At 36.8% G+C, this 19,835-nt stretch overlaps 1 protein-coding gene across 1 annotated transcript in view; it reads right to left on the minus strand.

The window, feature by feature from the left end:
* Positions 1-652: 652 nt before the first annotated feature.
* Positions 653-19,835, minus strand: part of NSUN3 (NOP2/Sun RNA methyltransferase 3) — a 54,022-nt gene continuing 34,839 nt past the window's right edge. Inside the window, exon 6 of the mRNA XM_059392128.1 lies at positions 653-1,030. Coding sequence (XP_059248111.1) covers positions 760-1,030 — 271 coding nt within the window. The 3' untranslated portion in view covers positions 653-759. The remainder of the gene's footprint in view (positions 1,031-19,835) is intronic.

The following is a 19,835-nucleotide window of genomic DNA, read 5'->3' on the forward strand; positions in this document are numbered from 1 at the left end:
TGGTTTTGTTTCAAGTACTTGCTTTATAGCCTGCTGGATAGACTCCATTATTCTACAAGCTGAATGTCGAAAGTCAAACTTGTGCATGTGAATCTGCTGTTCTAACAGCCTTTCAACACAATTTACCCTTTCAATTTGTATTTGTGAATACAAAAAAAGTGGAGAAATAAAGCTGGTGTCAATAGAGTCACTGACCTTTGCAGTAAACAGAAGATAGACCTTAGTGGAAAACAATGTGGCAAATAAGAAACCTATTTTCTAGAACTCAAAATAGTGCCGTTTAAGAAGTTAGTCTCAGAATACTAATCAGTTCTTACAGAAAAATGTGGGGGGTGGATTCTGAAAGAATCCGTATATTTGATAAGGTGAAAAATTATAACAGGGACAGCCAAATGTGCATTTTTAAAGGTTCAAAACACCAACATCATGGATACAATGTATCCCTAAACATAGTATGCATAAAACCACATATTCTGATTAATTTAACTACAAAATGCCAACTAAAGGCAGATTTATTATTCAGAACAAACACCATCTGCAACACCTGAAAACAGTGCTATAGATACACTTCTAGGAAAAAAAATACAACTGGAAAATCCTCAAGCCTAGATTCTGAGATGCCAAGTATTAAGTAAACAGGATTCCAAACAGACCCAGGGAAAATGACTCCACATTTATTTAAATGTTAACACCTCAAGAACCCAGAAATATAAATATAATAATACACTGTCATGACTTACAAAATGCATATCACCAATTTCATATAATCCATGATTTCTTCAATTTGGCTACATACATTGGGCCCCAGGCTTTACCCTTCTCTGGAATCACTAAGAGTCCACAGTCCTGGCCAGTGGGAGCAAATGTGAAATCTTGGGAGCAAGTCCTTGCCATTTCCTTAATGTCCACAGGCATGATGTTCGTGTAGGAGTTTAAAATTTCACTGATGACATCTTGATTTTCTGCCTTGGAAAGTGTGCATGTAGAGTACACAAGCAACCCTCCAGGGCGTAAGGCCTTAATTGCAGACCTGTGTGTAATCAGAAAAATGGAGAAGTTTGGTTAGATTTAGGAAAAGGAAAATATAAGGTCAGAGGGCAAGGAAGCTTATACTTGAAAATAACTTTACTGTGACTTAGGCTGCAATAACTGTGGGTGTTTTCTAGCCTTACAACTATTTCTTTCTAATGTGACTTGAAACAATCAACATTGAAGTCAACAATGACTTCAATCAACATGGGAAAAACAGAGAATGTGTTTGGCTGGTTCTTTTTTGTTTGTTTGTTAAGGCTAGGAGGATGAGGGTGGAACATGATTAATGGGTTTGTCTTTGAATATACTGAGTGGTCCTAATGAGTAGGTGGGAAGAACACCTGAACTTCAGGAAAGCAGCTAAGGTTCAGTGATAGCTAAAGTCATGGGCGTAAATAGGATTTCCCTGGAAAAGAGCAAGGAAATATGGACTAAAGGAAGACACTAAGAGAATACCTACATTTAAAGGGAGACAAAACTCAGGAAGTAATGAGGGCTTCACCTGATGAAAGTGTAGCTTTAGGAAAAGATGGAAAGAAAGGTATTTTTGTTTGTCTGTTTTGGCTTTTTTTGTTGATGTTGTTGCTGTTGTTGTTTTTGAGGAAGACTTGAACATATTTGTAAATGCAGATCCAGGAGAAGAACAAATCTAGGACTTTAGACAGCAAATGGAAGAGTGAGCTTCATAACAGATGGGGTTCCAGCACTTCATCTGAAACAACATGGAAGCATGAAGAGGGAACTAGGATGTTTTAAGGTAAATAAAGTTCATGATAGAAAGAAAGCCTTGATAATAAGAGTGGAGTGGGAGACAAGGTAATCTACTGAGAGAAAAAACAATAAGTTTTAGTCCTGCTGGTGTGGTGATAACCCCTAAACAATTACTACTCAAGGTTTTTGTTTAAAGAGTCCATATTCTAAAACCTCTACTGGACTTAAGTATACAGCCAATCCCATGTCTCATCTTTGTATTTTAACAATCTAGAGCACATGCCAGTAACAGATATTTATAATGAAGATACACATTATCAAAATAAGTTCAAATTCTATTCCCTATGTCCAATTACTAAAGGATTGAGGAATCCTAATTTAAGACAAACAAACTGACAAAAAAAAAAAAGAGACAAACCGATGAAAAACTTTTCGTTCCTCAAATATCCTCAGACACCCTGAAACACAAGGTGAAAAATACATACATATATTTTTAAGTATCAACTCAAAATAAAAAGTAAATAGGATAGACTTATTAACTGGTAACAGATTTCAACATATTTCTGAAAGATAATATGCAGATGGAGGAGTAGTAGCAGATCAAGAGAGAGGAGAGAGCCTCTCACGGCGAGGACAACAGCCACAGGGAGCATAATTTGACCTGGGGACTACAGAGTTTGGGAACTGGAAATGCCAGCTATAATGTGATGGGAGTAAAAAGTGAAAACAAGGATATTAATTCAGAGCATATATAAGAAACCATGGATTCCATACACCCATGTATGGCAAGTCAGGCAGCCAGGTAAAAAGTCTGGAAGGTTTTTATCTAAGAAAGTTGAATAAATTATCTGAGTAGACCTAAGTCAGCCACTGCCAGCATTTGCCCCTGAAACCAAAGTCCTCCACATTCTCCCTTGAAAGGAGCCTCTGGGGTAACTGCCAGCTCATCATAAAGTGACATCATTGGGCAAAAAAATCCCACCTTTAAACTTCTAAAATAAAACTCCTAGTATTTTACTGCCCCATTAAATAAAAATGTACAACCAAGGACTGTCAGATAATTTTGGGTGATAAATGCTTAAGAAATGTATAACAGTAAAAACAAACAAAAAAATCTTTAAAAACAACACAACAACAAAAACTCCTTGCCATCATGAAGCTACCATTCTAGCTCGGGGACAGAGAATATATAAAATAATAATAATAATAATAGTAATGACAGTAAGTTAGTCATGAGCTAAATTGTGTCCCTTCCCTCCAAATTCATTTGCTGAAATCCTAACCCCCAAGAGTTCAAAATCTAATAGTATTTGGAAAATAGATCTCTAAAGAGGCAATTAAGTTAAAACAGGCTGGGTCCTACTCTAACATAACTGGTGTGTCCTTATAAGAAGAGGAAATTTGGTCACGGAGTTATAGAGGGAAGACCATAAGACGACGCAGGGAGACGACAGATATCTACCAGCCAACCAGAGAGGCCTGAAGAAACCAACCCTGGCGATCTTGCTCACAGACTTCTAACCTCCAGAACTGTGAGAAAATAACTTCTGTCATTTAAGCCACTCTGTCTATGGCAATTTATGGTAGTCCTAGAAAACTAGTACAAAGTATATATACACCAAAGGACAACTTGTGTGTGTGTGTAAACACATACATAATACACACACGTATGTATGTATGTTTGTATATTTTTCCCCTATCAGACAATCCTCCCCTCAATTCTCTGAAAACACTGACTGCAAGTCCAACAATTTACCTCAATTCTGATGCTATTCACCTGGAGTTAGTATCAGATTCCAAGGTTAAGGGCTAAGGCTGCCCTTCAGATGCCAACTGGAAGTCTAGGCCTCTGGTACTTCTGACTGACCTGCCATAAATTAAGGGTTCCTACAACCCCTGTCCTTGGTTTCAGCAATTTTCTAAAATGGCTCAAAGAACTCAGGAAAAGAGTTTACTTATTAGATTACTGATACAATTCAGGATTAGCCAGATGGAATGCATAAAACAAAGTATGGGAAAAGGGGTGCAGACCTGCTGTGTCCTTTCCGGGCATGCCACCCTCCCAGTACCTCCTCACCAGCACCTCCTCGCCAACCTGGGAGCTCTCCATATCCCTTCAGTGAGGGTTTTTTATGGAGGCTTCATTAAGTAGGCATAATGATTAAAACATAAGCCATTGGTGTTTTCACTCAATCTCTCTGGAGGGGGTTCTGAAAGCTCCAATCCTCTAGTCATATGGTTGGTTCCCTTGACACCCTTAGAGGCTTTCCAAAAGCCATCTCACTGACATAAACTAAAGTGTGGTTGACAAAAGCTTTTATCAATAACAAACGCTGCTCCTTTCATACTAACAAAAAGCAAGTATTATAATAAAACATGTTTCCATCCCTCTTACCACTTAGGTAATTATTAGGGTTTTAGGAACTCTGGCCTGGATCCAGTAACAAAGACCAAATATATCTTTATAATATCATAGTTTATATATTTTTTATTTACTAATAGGTTTATGAAGAAAATTAAATCAAGATAGCAGGATTAGAAGAGCTTGGATGGGAGCAGGAGGAAGATTACAATTTTACATGGGGTAGTTTGAATAGGATGACATTCAGGAAATGACATTTGAACAAAGACCTGGGGAGGTAAGGAAGTGGCCATGCAGATGTTGGAGGCAAGAGCATTCCACACAAAAGAAATAACCAGTGCAATAACCCTGAGGCACATTCGAGGAAAAAAGAGCCAGTGTGTCTGGAGCAAAGTGAGCTACGGGGTGGAAGAATGAGATGAGATCAGAAAGTTAAAAGGAAGGGGTATAGAAGGTCTCATATTAACACTGTAAACATGTCAATTTTATTATGAATGAAAAACATCCATACTTAGATACATTATTATTAAACCTTAGAACTTCAAGAACCAAAGATGCTAAAAGCCTTCGGAAAGAAAAATGGGTCACCAATAAGGCTCCAGGAAACAGACTGGCATCAATGGCATAGCTCACTTGAAATCCTGGGAAAAAGGCAATTTAAAGTTGATGCTATTTACTGCCAAACTGTCAAATAAATATATAGGAGAAATACGGAAACGTTCAGATATCTGATGACTCAGAAATGTTACCTCTAGCAAAATGAGAAGGTAAATCAAGAAAGGGGAGAAATGTGATACTGAATTTCGTAAATGCAACATAGGAAAGCAGTGGAGGGAGTGAAATCCCAGAATGATAACTACTCAGGAGCCCCAGAGGGTAACTACTCCAGGTTAGAATGAGGGAGATATTTAGAAGGAAGTGAGAAGGGACAGAAGAGATGAAATGACTGAAAAGTGAGAAAACCTTGAAGATTTGGTATATGCAACTGGGCTGGGGCTGGGGGAAGGGAGAAAAAGAGGAGAGAAAGGGATTTTCCCACCAAATGTGACTGTACGAACATTTTCCTTCTAGCACTCGATCGTTAACACTGAACCAATAGAAAAGGAAATGCAATTCTAAGGTTATCCGTCCATTCTGCAGCGAACAGTATTTACAGATTTAAATATATACTCATTATTGGTCTTCAGTGTTCAGAAACATTCCACCAGACTGACCTTAGTAATGCTTCAGAACATATCTGTACATCTCAGAAAGAAAACTGTGGACCAGACAGGAGAGGTGCAGTTGTCAATCACCGGGAAGTGGGGAGGGAGAAATGGAAGGCGGGGTGGGCCTACAGATATTCTTACATCACAAAAAGAGAAACTAAGAGATAGTGGCCTCACTATTTCAAAAAGAATAAAGTCGGAAATGTGTTCAGAGACCCTTCCGCTAACAGAATAAGAAGTGTAAATCTAAGCATGCAATGCTAAATCTCTGAACTGAATGAGGGAGAGACTGAGAACAGGGTACTAAGAACTCAGGGTGCAGACACTGTTGTTAACTTTTGGGTTTCTTTTACACTTAAGGGATTAACTCTCTAGAAAACTTATTGCCTGAGGTTCCAAATGACTAAAATTTAAAGGTATTCAGAATTTCTCATGTATTCATTTATTGTAAAAAATATTTGGGGAAGTGCCTACCACCAAAAGCCGACTTAACCTTCAGTGTTTGTTGGCAATCTCTAAAAAAATGTTTTGTTTATATGTATCTTACTTTTCACCGTTCCCTAAATATTGCCCCACAAAAAGAAAAAAAGGCTCCTATCTAAACAGCAGAGATGTGAACCATTCATGGGTTCACATTTGTGACTAGCCTGTGGTAGGAAGAATAATGGCCCCCCCAAATTTGGCCATATCCTGATCCCCAGTACCTTTAAACATGTCACATTACATGGCAAAAGGGTATTTGAAGAAGTGATTAAATTAAGGAACCTGAGATAGGAACACTAAATTGGATTATCTGGGTATGCCCAATATAACCCCACAGATCCCTACATACAAATCAAAAAGTGAGACAGGAGAGTCAGAGAAAGAGGTGATGACTGAAGCTAAGGCAAGAGTGACAGGACTGTTGGCCAAAGACCAAAGGCAAGGAATCTGAACTGCTTCTGAAAATCAGTTTAGGTAAGGAAACAATTCTCCATCTTAATCCCTTTGGGCTGCTATAACAAAAACACCATGGACTGAGGGGCATGAACAATAAACATTTATTTCTCACAGTTCTGAAGGCTGGAAAGTCCAAGATCAAGGTACCAGCAGGTTTGGTGCCTGGTGAGGACCCGCTGCCTGGTCCACTGATGGCCTTTGTGTCCCCACATGGCAGAAGGGGTGAGGGAACTCTCTGGGTTTTCTTTTATAAGGGCACTAATTCCATTCATGAGGACTCAACCCTAATCACCTAATCACCCCCAAAGGCCTACCACCTAAAACCACCATCTTTGCAAAGAGGATTTTAACATAAATTTTGGGAGGATACAAATATTCAGTCTATAGCCCCCATCTAGAGCATCCAGAAGGAACTGCGCTCTGCCAGGACCTTAATTTTGAACTTAGAACCTCCAGAAGTGTAAGATAAATAAACTTGTGCTACTTTAAGCCACTAACTTTGTTGTAACTTATTATAGCAGCAATAGGAAATTAATACACAACTGGGATGGTTTTTTTATTTACACCTAACATACTAAGGCATCAGAAGATTTTGCTAAAATTGTGTAAATTACAACTACACTCATTTCGGATTATAGCAATGGGTACAAAATATTCTTTTTTTTTTTTTTTTAAGATTTTATTTACTTATTTGACAGAGATCACAAGTAGGCAGAAAGGCAGGCAGAGAGTGAGAGGGGGAAGCGGGCTCCCCGCTGAGCAGAGAGCCCAATGCGAGGCTAGATCCCAAGACCCAGAGATCATGACCTGAACCGAAGGTAGAGGCTTTTTTTTTTTTTTTAAGATTTTATTTATTTATTTGACAGATAGAGATCAGAAGTAGGCAGAGAGGCAGGTAGAGAGAGGAGGGGAGGAAGCAGGCTCCCTGCTGAGCAGAGAGCCAGATGCGGGGCTTGATCCCAGGACCATGAGTTTATGACCTGAGCCTAAGGCAGAGGCTTTAACCCACTGAGCCACCCAGGCGCCCCCCGAAGGTAGAGGCTTTAACCCACTGAGCCACCCAGGCATCTGGGTACAGAATATTCCTTGAAAAACTGTGATTACTGTGTAGGGGATGTATGCAGTTTGAATACAGCTTTTTTAAATCCCCGCTAAAAGGACTTATTTTGCTCTTACTTCCACAGGTAGCAAAGCCAATACCTAATCAAATAAATACGATTCTTTCCTATTACAGTTACACAAAAGTACACAGAAGGCTCATCATTTACAAACAATATGTTCCTGGCTTGATGGAAATTAAATTAATTTTTATGTTTTGGCTAATTCTCCTGGTTTGTTTTTATTCCAACATTCATAATTTATGTTTCTAAAATTAGGTTGGTATAACTTAACTGGTCACATTAATTTCTAAACAAGAAAATTGTATGTGGCAACACAAAGGCTTTGTTACTCACTGGGTTAATCTCAACACCCTAGCACAAAAATGTTAGGGATTCCTAACAAATGGTGGTTGTTTGCTGCTGGTGATTGTTGTTTAAACACCATTTTTTTTGTCCTTTTGCTTATAGCAGTTATAGATTTGAAAAATACCATAATTTGGGGGCACCTGGGTGGCTCAGATGGTTGGGCATCTGCCTTTGGCTCAGGTCAAAAGCTCCAGGTCCTGGGATTGAGCCCCACATCGGGCTCTCAGTTCAGCAGGGAGTTTGCTTCTCCTCCTCCCTCTGCCTGTGCTCTCTCTCTCAAATGAATGAATAAATTCTTTAAAAAATAAATATCAAAATTTTGTATTCATAGATCAAGGAAAACAGGCATGTGAAGTACTCCTAGGGTTCTGAGAATTATTAGAAAGTATAAAGATATCTTTCTAATTATCTTTTATCAATGCATATAATAGTTTCTTTAGTTTTGACACATAAATGGCAACAGGTAACTTAGTTTTAGTTAAGGCTAGAGTGTTTATAGATTAGTTCAATGATTTAAAAACCAATACTTCTAGCATTGGCATTCCAATAAAGTAAAAGATAATTTAGTATGTGTTTTATAATATTAAGTGAAAATTAATACATTTCTAAAATATAAGTACATAAATATACACTACTTTACCTACTAGTAGTAGGTAAACTACTAGACACTACTAGTAGTGTCTAGGATAAATCATCTGCTTCTATAATTCATGCATACTTTGAAACAGCCCATAAGAATGAAGTAATTATTATTTCATCTGAATCACAAAAAGACTGTATATATATGTAATATGTAATATAATATGAATATATATATATATATATATATATATATATATTTTAGAACAGTTAGGTAGGAGGATGTGAGAAGGGTGTGATGCTTCAGGACAGAAGTGATTATAATCAGAATAAAGATACCACTTAATAGGTCTTAACAAGCCCAGTAAGAAATTTAAAATTCTGGAAAGGGAAAAAAAAATTAGAAGCCAGAGAGACTTGAATAATACAAAGGAAGGTGGAAAAGTTGTGGTATTGACCATATAAAAATATAAGTCGGGATTAGAAAAGAAAAATAAGATGCAATGGATCTGAGGTCTGGTAGAAGGCAAAAAGGGTTCTCTCTATATTTATGTAAATTTCTCTATTATGCAAATTTCTTCTTCTTTTTTTTTAATAGGAAAGAAAACTACATAACTAAGCAACATCCATTTGGCATAATGGTATCCTCTGCTAACTTTCTCCAAATGACTTGGAGAAAGTCATTGGCTTCTCAATAACTATAAATTTCATAGTTTAACAAGAACCTGAGTTATAGGATTATTTTCACCTATGCTATAACCTACCTATACTACATGAAATTACTACAAACCAAGTTGTATTAAGACTGGCATTATTTGTCACTGAATTGTAACAGATGCTAGAGAGATGGTCAGTCAGCAAAGCATTCTAATCATACTTGCCAGCAGAAGGCAGAAAAAGATGTCACGACTAACTACAATAGATAGAGCAAAAGTATTCATTTGATCAGATTAGGTGGTAATACCTTAAACTGAAGTAGAAATTATTAGACATTATCTTGTATTTTATATATAATATATATATTTTATTTATTATTGAATTCACTATAACGCAGAACCAGGGGAAGTACTTCTATAAAGGAGGCAGATTTGTCACTTAACACCATCCTTGTATCATTAACTGAAACATATATTCCCCTCAGAAACCCCTTACCCAAGTCGGAGGATTAACCCTACTTTAAATTTGAAATAAGATTCTATCTCACAACATGCTGTAGGAAATAAAGCTGGTATTGATTAGCAGTACAGCATAAAATAAAGTGGGAAATGCTTTTACCTCAAGGATTCCTAACAGAAAAAGAATGATGACTTTCTTTGCCACAGAACTTACACTGGATAGCCTGTTGCTTTATGGTAGAAACTGGCCATACAAATTTCTCCAAATCTTTGGTTGTCTTTCAGTGATATTATAGAATAGGCTGAAATGCATTTTGTGCTTGAACCACCTTAAACACAAAATAAACATATTCTATTTTTTTAAAAGATTTTATTTACTTACGAGAGATGGTAAGAGAGGGAACATAAGCTCGGGGGAGCTGGAGAGGGAGAAGCAGGCTCCCAGCTGAGCAGGAAGCCTGATGAGGGGCTGGATCCCAAGACGCTGGGATAATGACCTGAGCTGAAGTCAGTCGCTTAATGACTGAATCACCCAGGTACCCCAATTAAACATACTCTTAAAAAAGAAACCATTAAATAGAATAAATTAAAATTTCCCATTTACAAACAGAAAACCTTAGTGGATTTCGGACAGTTCACAGAGTCGACTGCAATAAGACTTCAGTTCTATTATCTCTTACATGTCTTTGTAAAATCCAAAAGCTCTGCAACCTAGTTTTTTTTTTTCTTAAGTCTGTGGCAGACTCACTGGCCTCAAAATCTGACCTAAATTGATGTGAGGTTATTTATGGTCAAGACTTAGCCCATGTGAGGTAACTATTCAGAGGTTGAAATGACAGAGGTTGGATGACAGGTTGCTGCCTCAGACCCTACTGGGGGAAGTATACCAAATATCTACTACAGTACCTTTAAGAAAAAAGAAAAAAAAAAAACTGAAACATATCTGGCCTCAAACATTCTGAATAAGATTATGGACTGGTATTTTAGCTTCAAATGAGTTACAGTGCAAACGACATAAACTTGATCTTGTCTTGTATCTACATGATAAACTAGTCACATAATTAACTGATGAAAGCTTAATTACTTTTAAAAGTAAACCATTTAAATCTTAACTTTAAAAAGCACCAGATAGGTAAATCCGCAGTCTGTTTGCAGGAGTCCGTCAGGGTACTCCTATTCTAGTACAGAGTCAGCAAAAAATACTGGATTATTTTGTGTTCTTTCAATGGACCGAGGATTCCACCTTCTTCCCCCCAAAAAGTGTTTTGAGACTCGTATGTTTGTATTTTTAATTTATTTATTTTGTATGTGTTAAAGAATACTTTGTATAATCAATAATAAAGCCTCTTTTTAAAGGAGTGTGTCATTCTGTTCAGTGCTTTTCCCTGAATTGCTCCACCCTTAAAAGATCTGCTCAAAGAAAAACAAAGAATTAAGCCCCAAGAGCCATTTAAGGTACCAGCTTAGAAATAAGAAGTTGCTGGCACTCCCAGCACAAGAAGGGAGACCACCTTTCCATGTCCAACCTGGTCCACATAGTTTACCAGCTATCAATAAGTAAAGTATAATCGTTGAGGGGGAAAAAAATGATTACCTGGCCTTAATACCTTGAAGGATAAAAGTATTACCACCTTAATGAAAACAAGTTCAAGGACTTTAAAAAACTAGAAAAAGGAAAAAAAAAAAAAAACCCTAAAACTAAAACTAAAACTAAAACATCTTGAAACCCTGGTAACTATCAAGGTTCCAAACTAAAGGTATTTCAAACTTAACCAAAATTGATAACATGATGCAGGGTGTCCTGTTGTTCCTAAGGTAAATCTCTGAATCTCAGAAAATGTTATTTAAATAGCTTCTAAAACAACCTAACACATTCTAAAAATATAAATTCCATTTTTCTGGTATATTCTTCTGATCCTTGATTAGTAATGTGGCATTCTGTTGGGAGGGTCAGTGTTAATTAGATCACTAATTTTAACTGTTTTCTATATTTAAAAAGATTGAACAAAACTGCAAAAGAAAACAATCAGCACAGCAATAGTGCCATCTTTTGACCAAAACAGAAAGTGATTCTTTCCCCCTTTAATTCCTCATGATTTACTTACATATCAGGAGATAAATAACATCTTTTTTTTTTTTTTAACTTTTTTAAAGATTTTATTTATTTCACAGACAGAGATCACAGGTCAGACAGAGATCACAAATAGCCAGAAAGGCAGGCAGAGAGAGAGGGGGAAGCAGGCTCCCTGCCGAGCAGAGAGCCCGATGAGGGGCTCGATCCCAGGACCCTTGGATCATGACCTGAGCTGAAGGCAGAGGCTTTAACCCACTGAGCCACCTAGGCATCCCTAAACAACATCTTTTTATGTCTTCCTTGTAACATGTTTGAAGTTACAGTCACTGCCCCTCCTACAACAATTTCTGGTGCAGAAGTAAAGCAATCATAGATGTCTACACTTTTGAAAAATTAAGATTACAGCTAACTATCACTTGTTAGTGATTAATATATTTATTCTTCATCTTTCCTAAAGTCCCTTCTAGCAACATTAAAGCATTAAGGCAATAGCTTCCTTTTCTTCAGATGTAAATATGGAGAAGCAATCAAGTGAAACAGACTTAAAGATTCCTTCATTGCCACAGTATTCTCAATCTTGTTCCCTTCATCTTAGAAACTCTAGTATTAAACATTTTTTTAAAAGCCAACTGAGACTATAGTAACATGAAAAAATTTAAAGTGGGCAGAAAAGCATCAATCCTGCAATTGGTCCCTTGTAACCATTTAATATTCAATTAGTATTTCAAAGGTTTTATATATAAGGCTACTTCATAAGGTTACTTTCAAGTTACATAGAAAAGAAAAACATTTCTATAATTAATGTGAAAGACGTATGAAAAGTACTGGCAGTCTTTGTATCTTAACTACTCAAATGACAAACTAAATCCCCAAATGAAAAGGTTAAATGCCTCCGGAGAACACTGCACACACAGCACATGTTCTCCCAGGAAGAAATTTTTACTTTTTCTTTCAAATAAAATAGAAGACTCCTGTTTCAACAGGAATATGGATTTGGTCCAGGAATCAAATGAGATGCGATTCCTATATTAGCCAGGTGAAGGACAAGCTATCAGTCTAATTAGTCATATTATCTTATGTTTATTTGGTACTTAATTTAAAGAGCACCTCACACATGGAGTCTTAATAAAACCTTATGAGGTGAAGAGGGTAAATAGTCTGACCCAATTTATCAAATGGACGGTGGTCACAAAGACTCAGTGACTTACTCAAAGTTACAAAGCTAATTAATGCAGCTTTGTATACCAGGAAAAGGACTGCAAGCTTTACCACTGCTATATATCCTGAAGCAATGTTACCACTGCTAAAATAGGTATGGAATTTAGGCCAAGAATAAAGAGGATGCCACATGCATACATTTAATCATCCCAACTGTCCCAAACACGGAAGGTATGGAGTAACTATATACTTACAGGCTCTTTTAACGTAAAGAAACTGAAGAATTACTAGGTCTGACACTATGACCTGAGAATCTTGGCTACCTGCTCCCTTTATGGCATACACAATCTTCATCTGTTCCAATGATAGAGCATTTATGATGAGGTAAATGAAAGCAAATACCCCATGCTGAGACATAATTTGAACCTCTTCACCACAGACTGACATCTAAATCATAGTTTTAAAGAATTTAAACAAACTACACTTGACTGTTAGAACCTCCGAGAACCTCCATTAAAATTCCAAATAATTTGGAGTAATTTGGTAATTATTCCAAACTCCAAATCATCTGGCAATTCATTTAACCGAATTCTGAGTATTGTTTGAGTAAAATGAGTATAAAACCAGCCCAAAAGTTTCATCTTCAGCCCTCATCTAACTATACTATTTGATTCTTTCATCCTCAACCTCAAGAAACATTCTCCCACTGTGGTTTCTGGACACTACTCTTCCTTTGTTCACACCTCCTTCTCTGAAGTTCCCCTTTAGCCTCCTTAACCACCTTTCCTCTTCCTCCTATCCATTAAATATCAGTCTATCAGTCTTCCCAAGAATTTTATCCTTAGGGTTTTTTTTTTTTTTTTTCCTTTAAGATTTTATTTTTAGGGGCACCTGGGTGGCTCAGTGGGTTAAAGCCGCTGCCTTCGGCTCAGGTCATGATTCCAGGGTCCTGGGATCAAGCCCCGCATAGGGCTCTCTGCTCAGCAGGGAGCCTGCTTCCTCCTCTCTCTCTGCCTGCCTCTCTGCCTACTTGTGATTTCTGTCAAATAAATAAATAAATAAATCTTTTTAAAAAATTTATTTTTAAGTAATCTCTCCACCCAACATGGAACTCAAATCTACAACTCTGAGCTCAAGAGTTGTATGCTACACCAAATGAGCCAGCTAGGTCCCCTCCTTGGTTTATTTTTTCTTCCTAAAGTTGGGTGTTTTACATGTTATCTCACTCAAGTTTTCAAACATTAGTTATTATTCCCACTTTGCAGATGAGAAAACCAAGGCAAGAGAGTTAAGCAACTACTACAAGGCCACTCAGGAAATATACAAACCAAGAATCAAATTCAGACAGTAGAGCTCTACAGCTCATGCTGTTATTCAAGGTGTTATCCTTGACACTTTCTTCTCCTTCCCACTCCAGAGCAAATACATCACCAAGTTCTACTAATTCCCCATTGAAATTATCTTGCCAATCTAACCACATGTCCTTATTTCCCTATCATTTATTTCCTTAATGCCTTTGTTACCTAATCTTGACTATTGTAAAATTTTTCAAATTGGTTTTCTTGCTAAAGGATTTTCTTGTAAATCTCCTTTGCATCTTCCAGTGTTATCCGATCAAGGGATTTCCAATTTTTGATAAACACTTCTAATTTTTCCTCAATACCAGTTCTCAATTCCTTCTGTAGTAATGTGATTTTTAATGGTATATAGCTAAGGCTAATTTCCTAAACTGCCTTTCACCAAAGGTAGTCATATAACTAAGTCTAACCATGAGATGTGAGTGGAAGTAATATAAGGTATGTTCTTTTGTCCCTTCCTACTAGTTGCAATGCAGAATAAACACAAGAGCTGGAATAGCCACCCTGGACCATGAGGTGGAAGAAAGTTGGGGACTGGGTCCCTGATGATTGTGGAGTCTGGCAATCAAATGGTTGCCAGAACCCTGAGAAACCTAGTCAGGCTTTTACTTATTTAAGTCACTATTTTGAGTCTATTTCTTTCTGTTATATTAGAACAAAAATTATCTTCACTTAAACTGAATTGGCACCAAATGTGGACTTGCTTTAGCAGAATCTAAAATGTGGAACTGGCTTAGTAAGCCGGCAATGGAGAGAATATTCAAACAAATCACTACTGGCTACAAAGCCCAAGTGTTAATTTTATGTGTCAACTTGACTCGGCGGTTATGCCTAGATATTTGGTTAAGCAGTATTCTGGATGTTTCTTTGGTGGTATTTTTGGATAAAATTAAATTTAAATCAGTGAACTTTGAGTAAAGCAGAATGCACTCCATAATGTGTTTGGGTCTCATCCAGTCAGTCACAGCTGAAGGCCTGAATAGAAGACTGACCTCCCTTGAACAGAATTCTATCAGCTGGTATTATTCAGACTTGAACCACGGCATCAAATCTTCTCTGGATCTCCAGTGTGCTCACTCATCCTACAGAATTTGAATTTGCCAGCCTCCATAATCGTGTGAGCCAATTTCTTTAAAAAATAAAAAAAATAAAAATTAAAAAAAAAATCCCTCTTTCTGTATATATGCACACATCCTATGTTTTTCTGGAGAACCCAGATTAATATAGCCAGTAACCCTTATTATGGCATGGGATATAATTTAATAAAATCATTGTTTTATGATATCTTGGAAGACAGACCACATGCTACCCAAAGCTTATATAACTCAAAGGTGACCAGAAGAAAATCTCACAATGTTAGTGCGTGTTAATGTGAGAAGGCTCAGAAAAGATCTTTGGATTTGGAAGACAAGATGGAAGGAATACAAGTCTGCTAAAGAAGGCCCTCAACCTGTGGATTATAATCTAAATCAACCAAAAATTCAGTAATTTGAGCCTTGTTAGGGTTGAAAAAGTCAAGATTCTGATAAAAAGGTTTCCCTGAGGAGGCTGCTCTAACAGAGAGGAGGCTGCTCTAACAGTGGCCTCAAGGCTTCTTCAAGCACTTCTGAGTAAATGTTCTTATCCAGAGAGCAAGATTTAGTCCCAAAATAATGATTTCTTTCACACCTCATGAATACATTTCAAAAATGTTATGCTGAGAGAAAAAGTTCCATATAAAGAAAGAATGCATGTTGTTTGATTACATTTTCATAGTTTGAGAACAGGCAAAGCTAATCTATAGTGAGAGAAGTCAGAACAGTGGTTGCCTTTGATGAGGGAAGCTAATGGATTCTAAGGAAGCATCAGAAATCTTCCTGGCATGTTAGAAATGTTCTATATTTTGATAGGGTTATGGGTTACACATGCCTCTGTAACTGTCAAAATTCCCTGAAATGAACCTATCACCTCGTGTACACCCATGTCGTTGTAGATCCAGTGGCTCAACTTGCAGGTGGGGTGGGATAGCTCCTCCAGCAATCATGGGATCTTCCCTCAGCTTCTCTGAATTCTAGACCACGTTCCTATGCAGCTCCATCTCCAAACGTGCCAGCTATTCTGCAGACCATCCACATCATTAAGATCAGATGCTTGGGGTGACAGGAGACCTTTACAGTTTCTGGTGATAGAAAGATGTGGTTCTTCTGTCCTTCTGGGTTGTGGTGTGTCTTTGTTCTCCCCCACCTTGTATGCTAGTTACTAGTCCTGGCAAACTTCAGGTCCCACACCAGAAGTAGGGGCACAATTACATACAACTTTTATAGACTGTTTAACTGCTCCCATGATTCAGTGAGATCTAATTCCTATAAGATCCCTACATCACTTACAGAGATTCTTCCCTGATCAAATGCTGTCAATCAGTAATACCTCTCTCTGCTCCTTATAGAATGAGACAATGTGTGTAATTAACTCTCAAGTCAAGGAGTTAAAATTCTTTCTTGGCAAGTTCCAATGCTTACATAATTATTTTCTCGTTTTCTTTTGATCAAACTTCCATTTATCCTTCTAGACCTACTTCAAAGTTTATATAATCTCTAAAACTTTCACTGACTTCCCATGGAATTCCTTCCTGTTTTTCCCAAGCAATAAATTTTCAGCTGCTTGAAAACATGGTTTATATTACATTCATTTTGTTTATATATAGCACAACTAGAAAGTATGTTCTCAAAATATATTAAAAATAGTGAATGAATGAATGCTACCTTAATTAAAAGGTAGGTCAAGCAAAGAACTTTTCAGTGTAAAAAAGCTCATTGCAACTAACATTCAAAAATTCTGGTGGGATGGCTCAGTCAGTTGTGTCCGACTCTTGGTTTCAACTCAGGTCATGATCTCAGGGTCATGGGATGGAGCCTTACATTGGGCTCCCCGCACAGTGGGGAGTCCACCTGAGATTCTCTCTCTCCCTTTCTTCCTCCCCCAATTCATCCTTTCTCTCTCTAAAATAAATAATTTTTTTTTTTTTTTTTTTAAATTCTGGATAACGAACAGCTCAAGCAACCTACAACTCTCATATGTTAGAACAGATGGAAATGTTAGAGGCCAGAGGCTTTATTTGGAAAAAAAAAATAATAAACTTTTTGCCAACAATTTATAAATATGAGAAAGGTTTTTTTCCCTTGTTAGAAGGGTTGTAGATAAACTCCTAAAGAAGGAAAAATAATCTGTTAATGAAGGTTACTACACAGCAATTGTGGTCTCACAGGGCTCCAAAAACTTTGAGATTTCCTAAGAGATGAGAGTAACAAAGGCATCTTTTGTTACACGAATGAGGTGGACTTTTGAACAACTACTAAGGGTGGGCACTGATTTCCAGAGGAACCAACATGTGACCAGAAGGTTAGAACTTTTAGTCTCACCCTCTAAACCTCTAGGGAGGTATGAGGGGCTGAAGATTTAACAACTGCCAATAGCCAACAATTTAATCAAGCATGTCTATATAATAAAGCCTCCATAAAAATCCAGAAGGATAGGTCAGAGAGTTTCTGGATTGGTGAACACATAGAGAAGATGGGAGAGAGTGACATGCCCAGAGTGCATGGAGGTTCTGTGCCCTTTTCCCATATACCTTGCATCTTTTCCATCTGGATATTCATCTGTATCCTTTAACATATTCTTTAATAGAATTGGTAAATGCAAGTATATGTTTCTCTGAGTTCTGTGAGCTGCTCTAGCAAATCAAAACCAACAAGTGCATCATGGGAACCTCTTACATTTCATTGATTAGAAGCAAGGTGACAAACATGGACTTGTAATTGGCTTCTGAAGTGTGGTGAGGGCAGTCTTGTGGGCCTAAACTCAACCTGTACGAAGTGACACCACTGTAGAGAGTGTGAGAAGAGTTAAACTGTAGCTACACACCCAGTGGTATCACAGAGTAACACTTGGTAGTTCACTGGAATTGGTACCACAACCCTTTTAGGCACCAAAAAGGTCATTAAGACATATTTAAAAATGAAGGTTATCCCTGACACTGTCTTTCTGGTAACATAAGGGAAATCTAAAAGATAAAGTTAGTGTGGAATGCAGGCAATCTGATTTAAAAGGAAGGAAATATATTCACTCTTTTAAAAAAAATTAGCCTAATTTGATATACCAATAGAAATATTTTAGTTACTACAAGATAAATTAACAAATGATAAAACCACAACTTTAGCCAATTGTCACGAGCTCACAAAGCTTATATGTTTAAGTTGTTCCTTTTTGTCTCCCCCATAATCCTAAATGTTTAATTCCTCTACATTTTGTCTTTTTTTCCTAAATGTTTCAGGTGTTTCTGTTTCATTTATTTTTCCTTACTATTCCACATTTTTTTCCATGTTACATTGTTGAGTTCTAGTATTCATTTCCAATTTTTCTATTTTTGTTCCTTTTTAACAGTTCCTGTTTCATTTTTCCATGACCTGTTTGTTTGTTTGTTTTTTATCACTTCACTATGTTTGTATCCATTTACTGTTTCTACTGGTAAACAGCAGATTGGGCAAGGAAGCAAATACCACTATTATGCATTATGACCAAAGAAAACATTAAGGTGAAAAGTTGAAGCTCATGTACAATCTATCAAATAAATGCAGATTCAAAATTAAATTTCAGGTACTGTAAGAACCTAAAACACAGATATTTCCAGGCTGATAGTTACACAGTGCTATCATCAGTTTGTGAAGTATTATTTTCCAAGCCTTGAGGGTCCCCTTCACTATGCTCACAGTAAGTAATCAAATATCTAGATATCAAACTGTTTATTATCAAAGAAGTTCCATAAATTCAAGATAAAAAAAACATGACCAAGTTTGCTATTTTCAGAGATGCCATACCCAGCAGCTATTCCTTTGTCAGCTTAACAAACAAAAACAATGCTGATAATTATCTTCTCTCCACTGGCAGTAAGTTTTTACCTTGAAGAAGGAATATTTTTTATATAGCACTTTTTTATATATGGTAGCAGAGTAATAAATGATGCTAGCTATTCCTGAAATAGATTATAAATGGCAAGTTTTAACATATTTATTACCCATTTCTACCTGGAAATCTTATGTTTAGTATACTTTCCCCTTAGCTCTCTGCAAGAGAATATAAGGAAAGCAGATTTGTGTTGCTTAAGTTAGTAAGAGTGACAACAAAGTACATTAGGCCTGCTTTTTACATAGGGTCTTTAATCTACTACCAAATATTGTCTCTTCACTCATATAAAGAAAAAGAACTTTCAAGAAAGAAAAAAGCTTTCAAGAAAACCACCAGAATTGACTTAATTTTGACCCTTAGCAAATGTGCTTATAAATGAAGAGAGTTTGCTTACTGCTGATTTAAATGATTTTTTTAAGATTTTCAAACTTCTTTTTATTCTTTTTTTAATGACAAATTTTCTTCAAGTGACATCCTACAACTTTAACCATATGAAGATATCATCCCTCTAGCTGGATCTGCTGGGATGAACTGTAAGGTTCTCCTGGTCATTCCTCTCCCTTCCCTTAAGATGGCTCCTACAACAATGCTACAAAATCCTTATGTCTTTACAGAGCAAAGTTTAAAAGCCATAGTTATCAATAATTATTTAGAGGTAAACAACAGGCTGATATAGCATATGTTCTCTGATCAAAATACAAATTAAAAAGGAGTAAGATAATTATATATATATATATATGTATGTGTGTATATATATATATATATATATACACACACACACACATTCCCATGTTTGGAAACAGGAAACGAACTAAAAAAAAATATGAACAAAGTTAAATACTGGATCCTAAAAAGACTTAAAAATTTGACAAACCTCAGGCGAAACTGATTA

This window comes from Mustela nigripes, chromosome 2 (genome assembly GCF_022355385.1).
Source record: "Mustela nigripes isolate SB6536 chromosome 2, MUSNIG.SB6536, whole genome shotgun sequence".
NCBI classification, from domain to species: Eukaryota; Metazoa; Chordata; class Mammalia; order Carnivora; family Mustelidae; genus Mustela; species Mustela nigripes.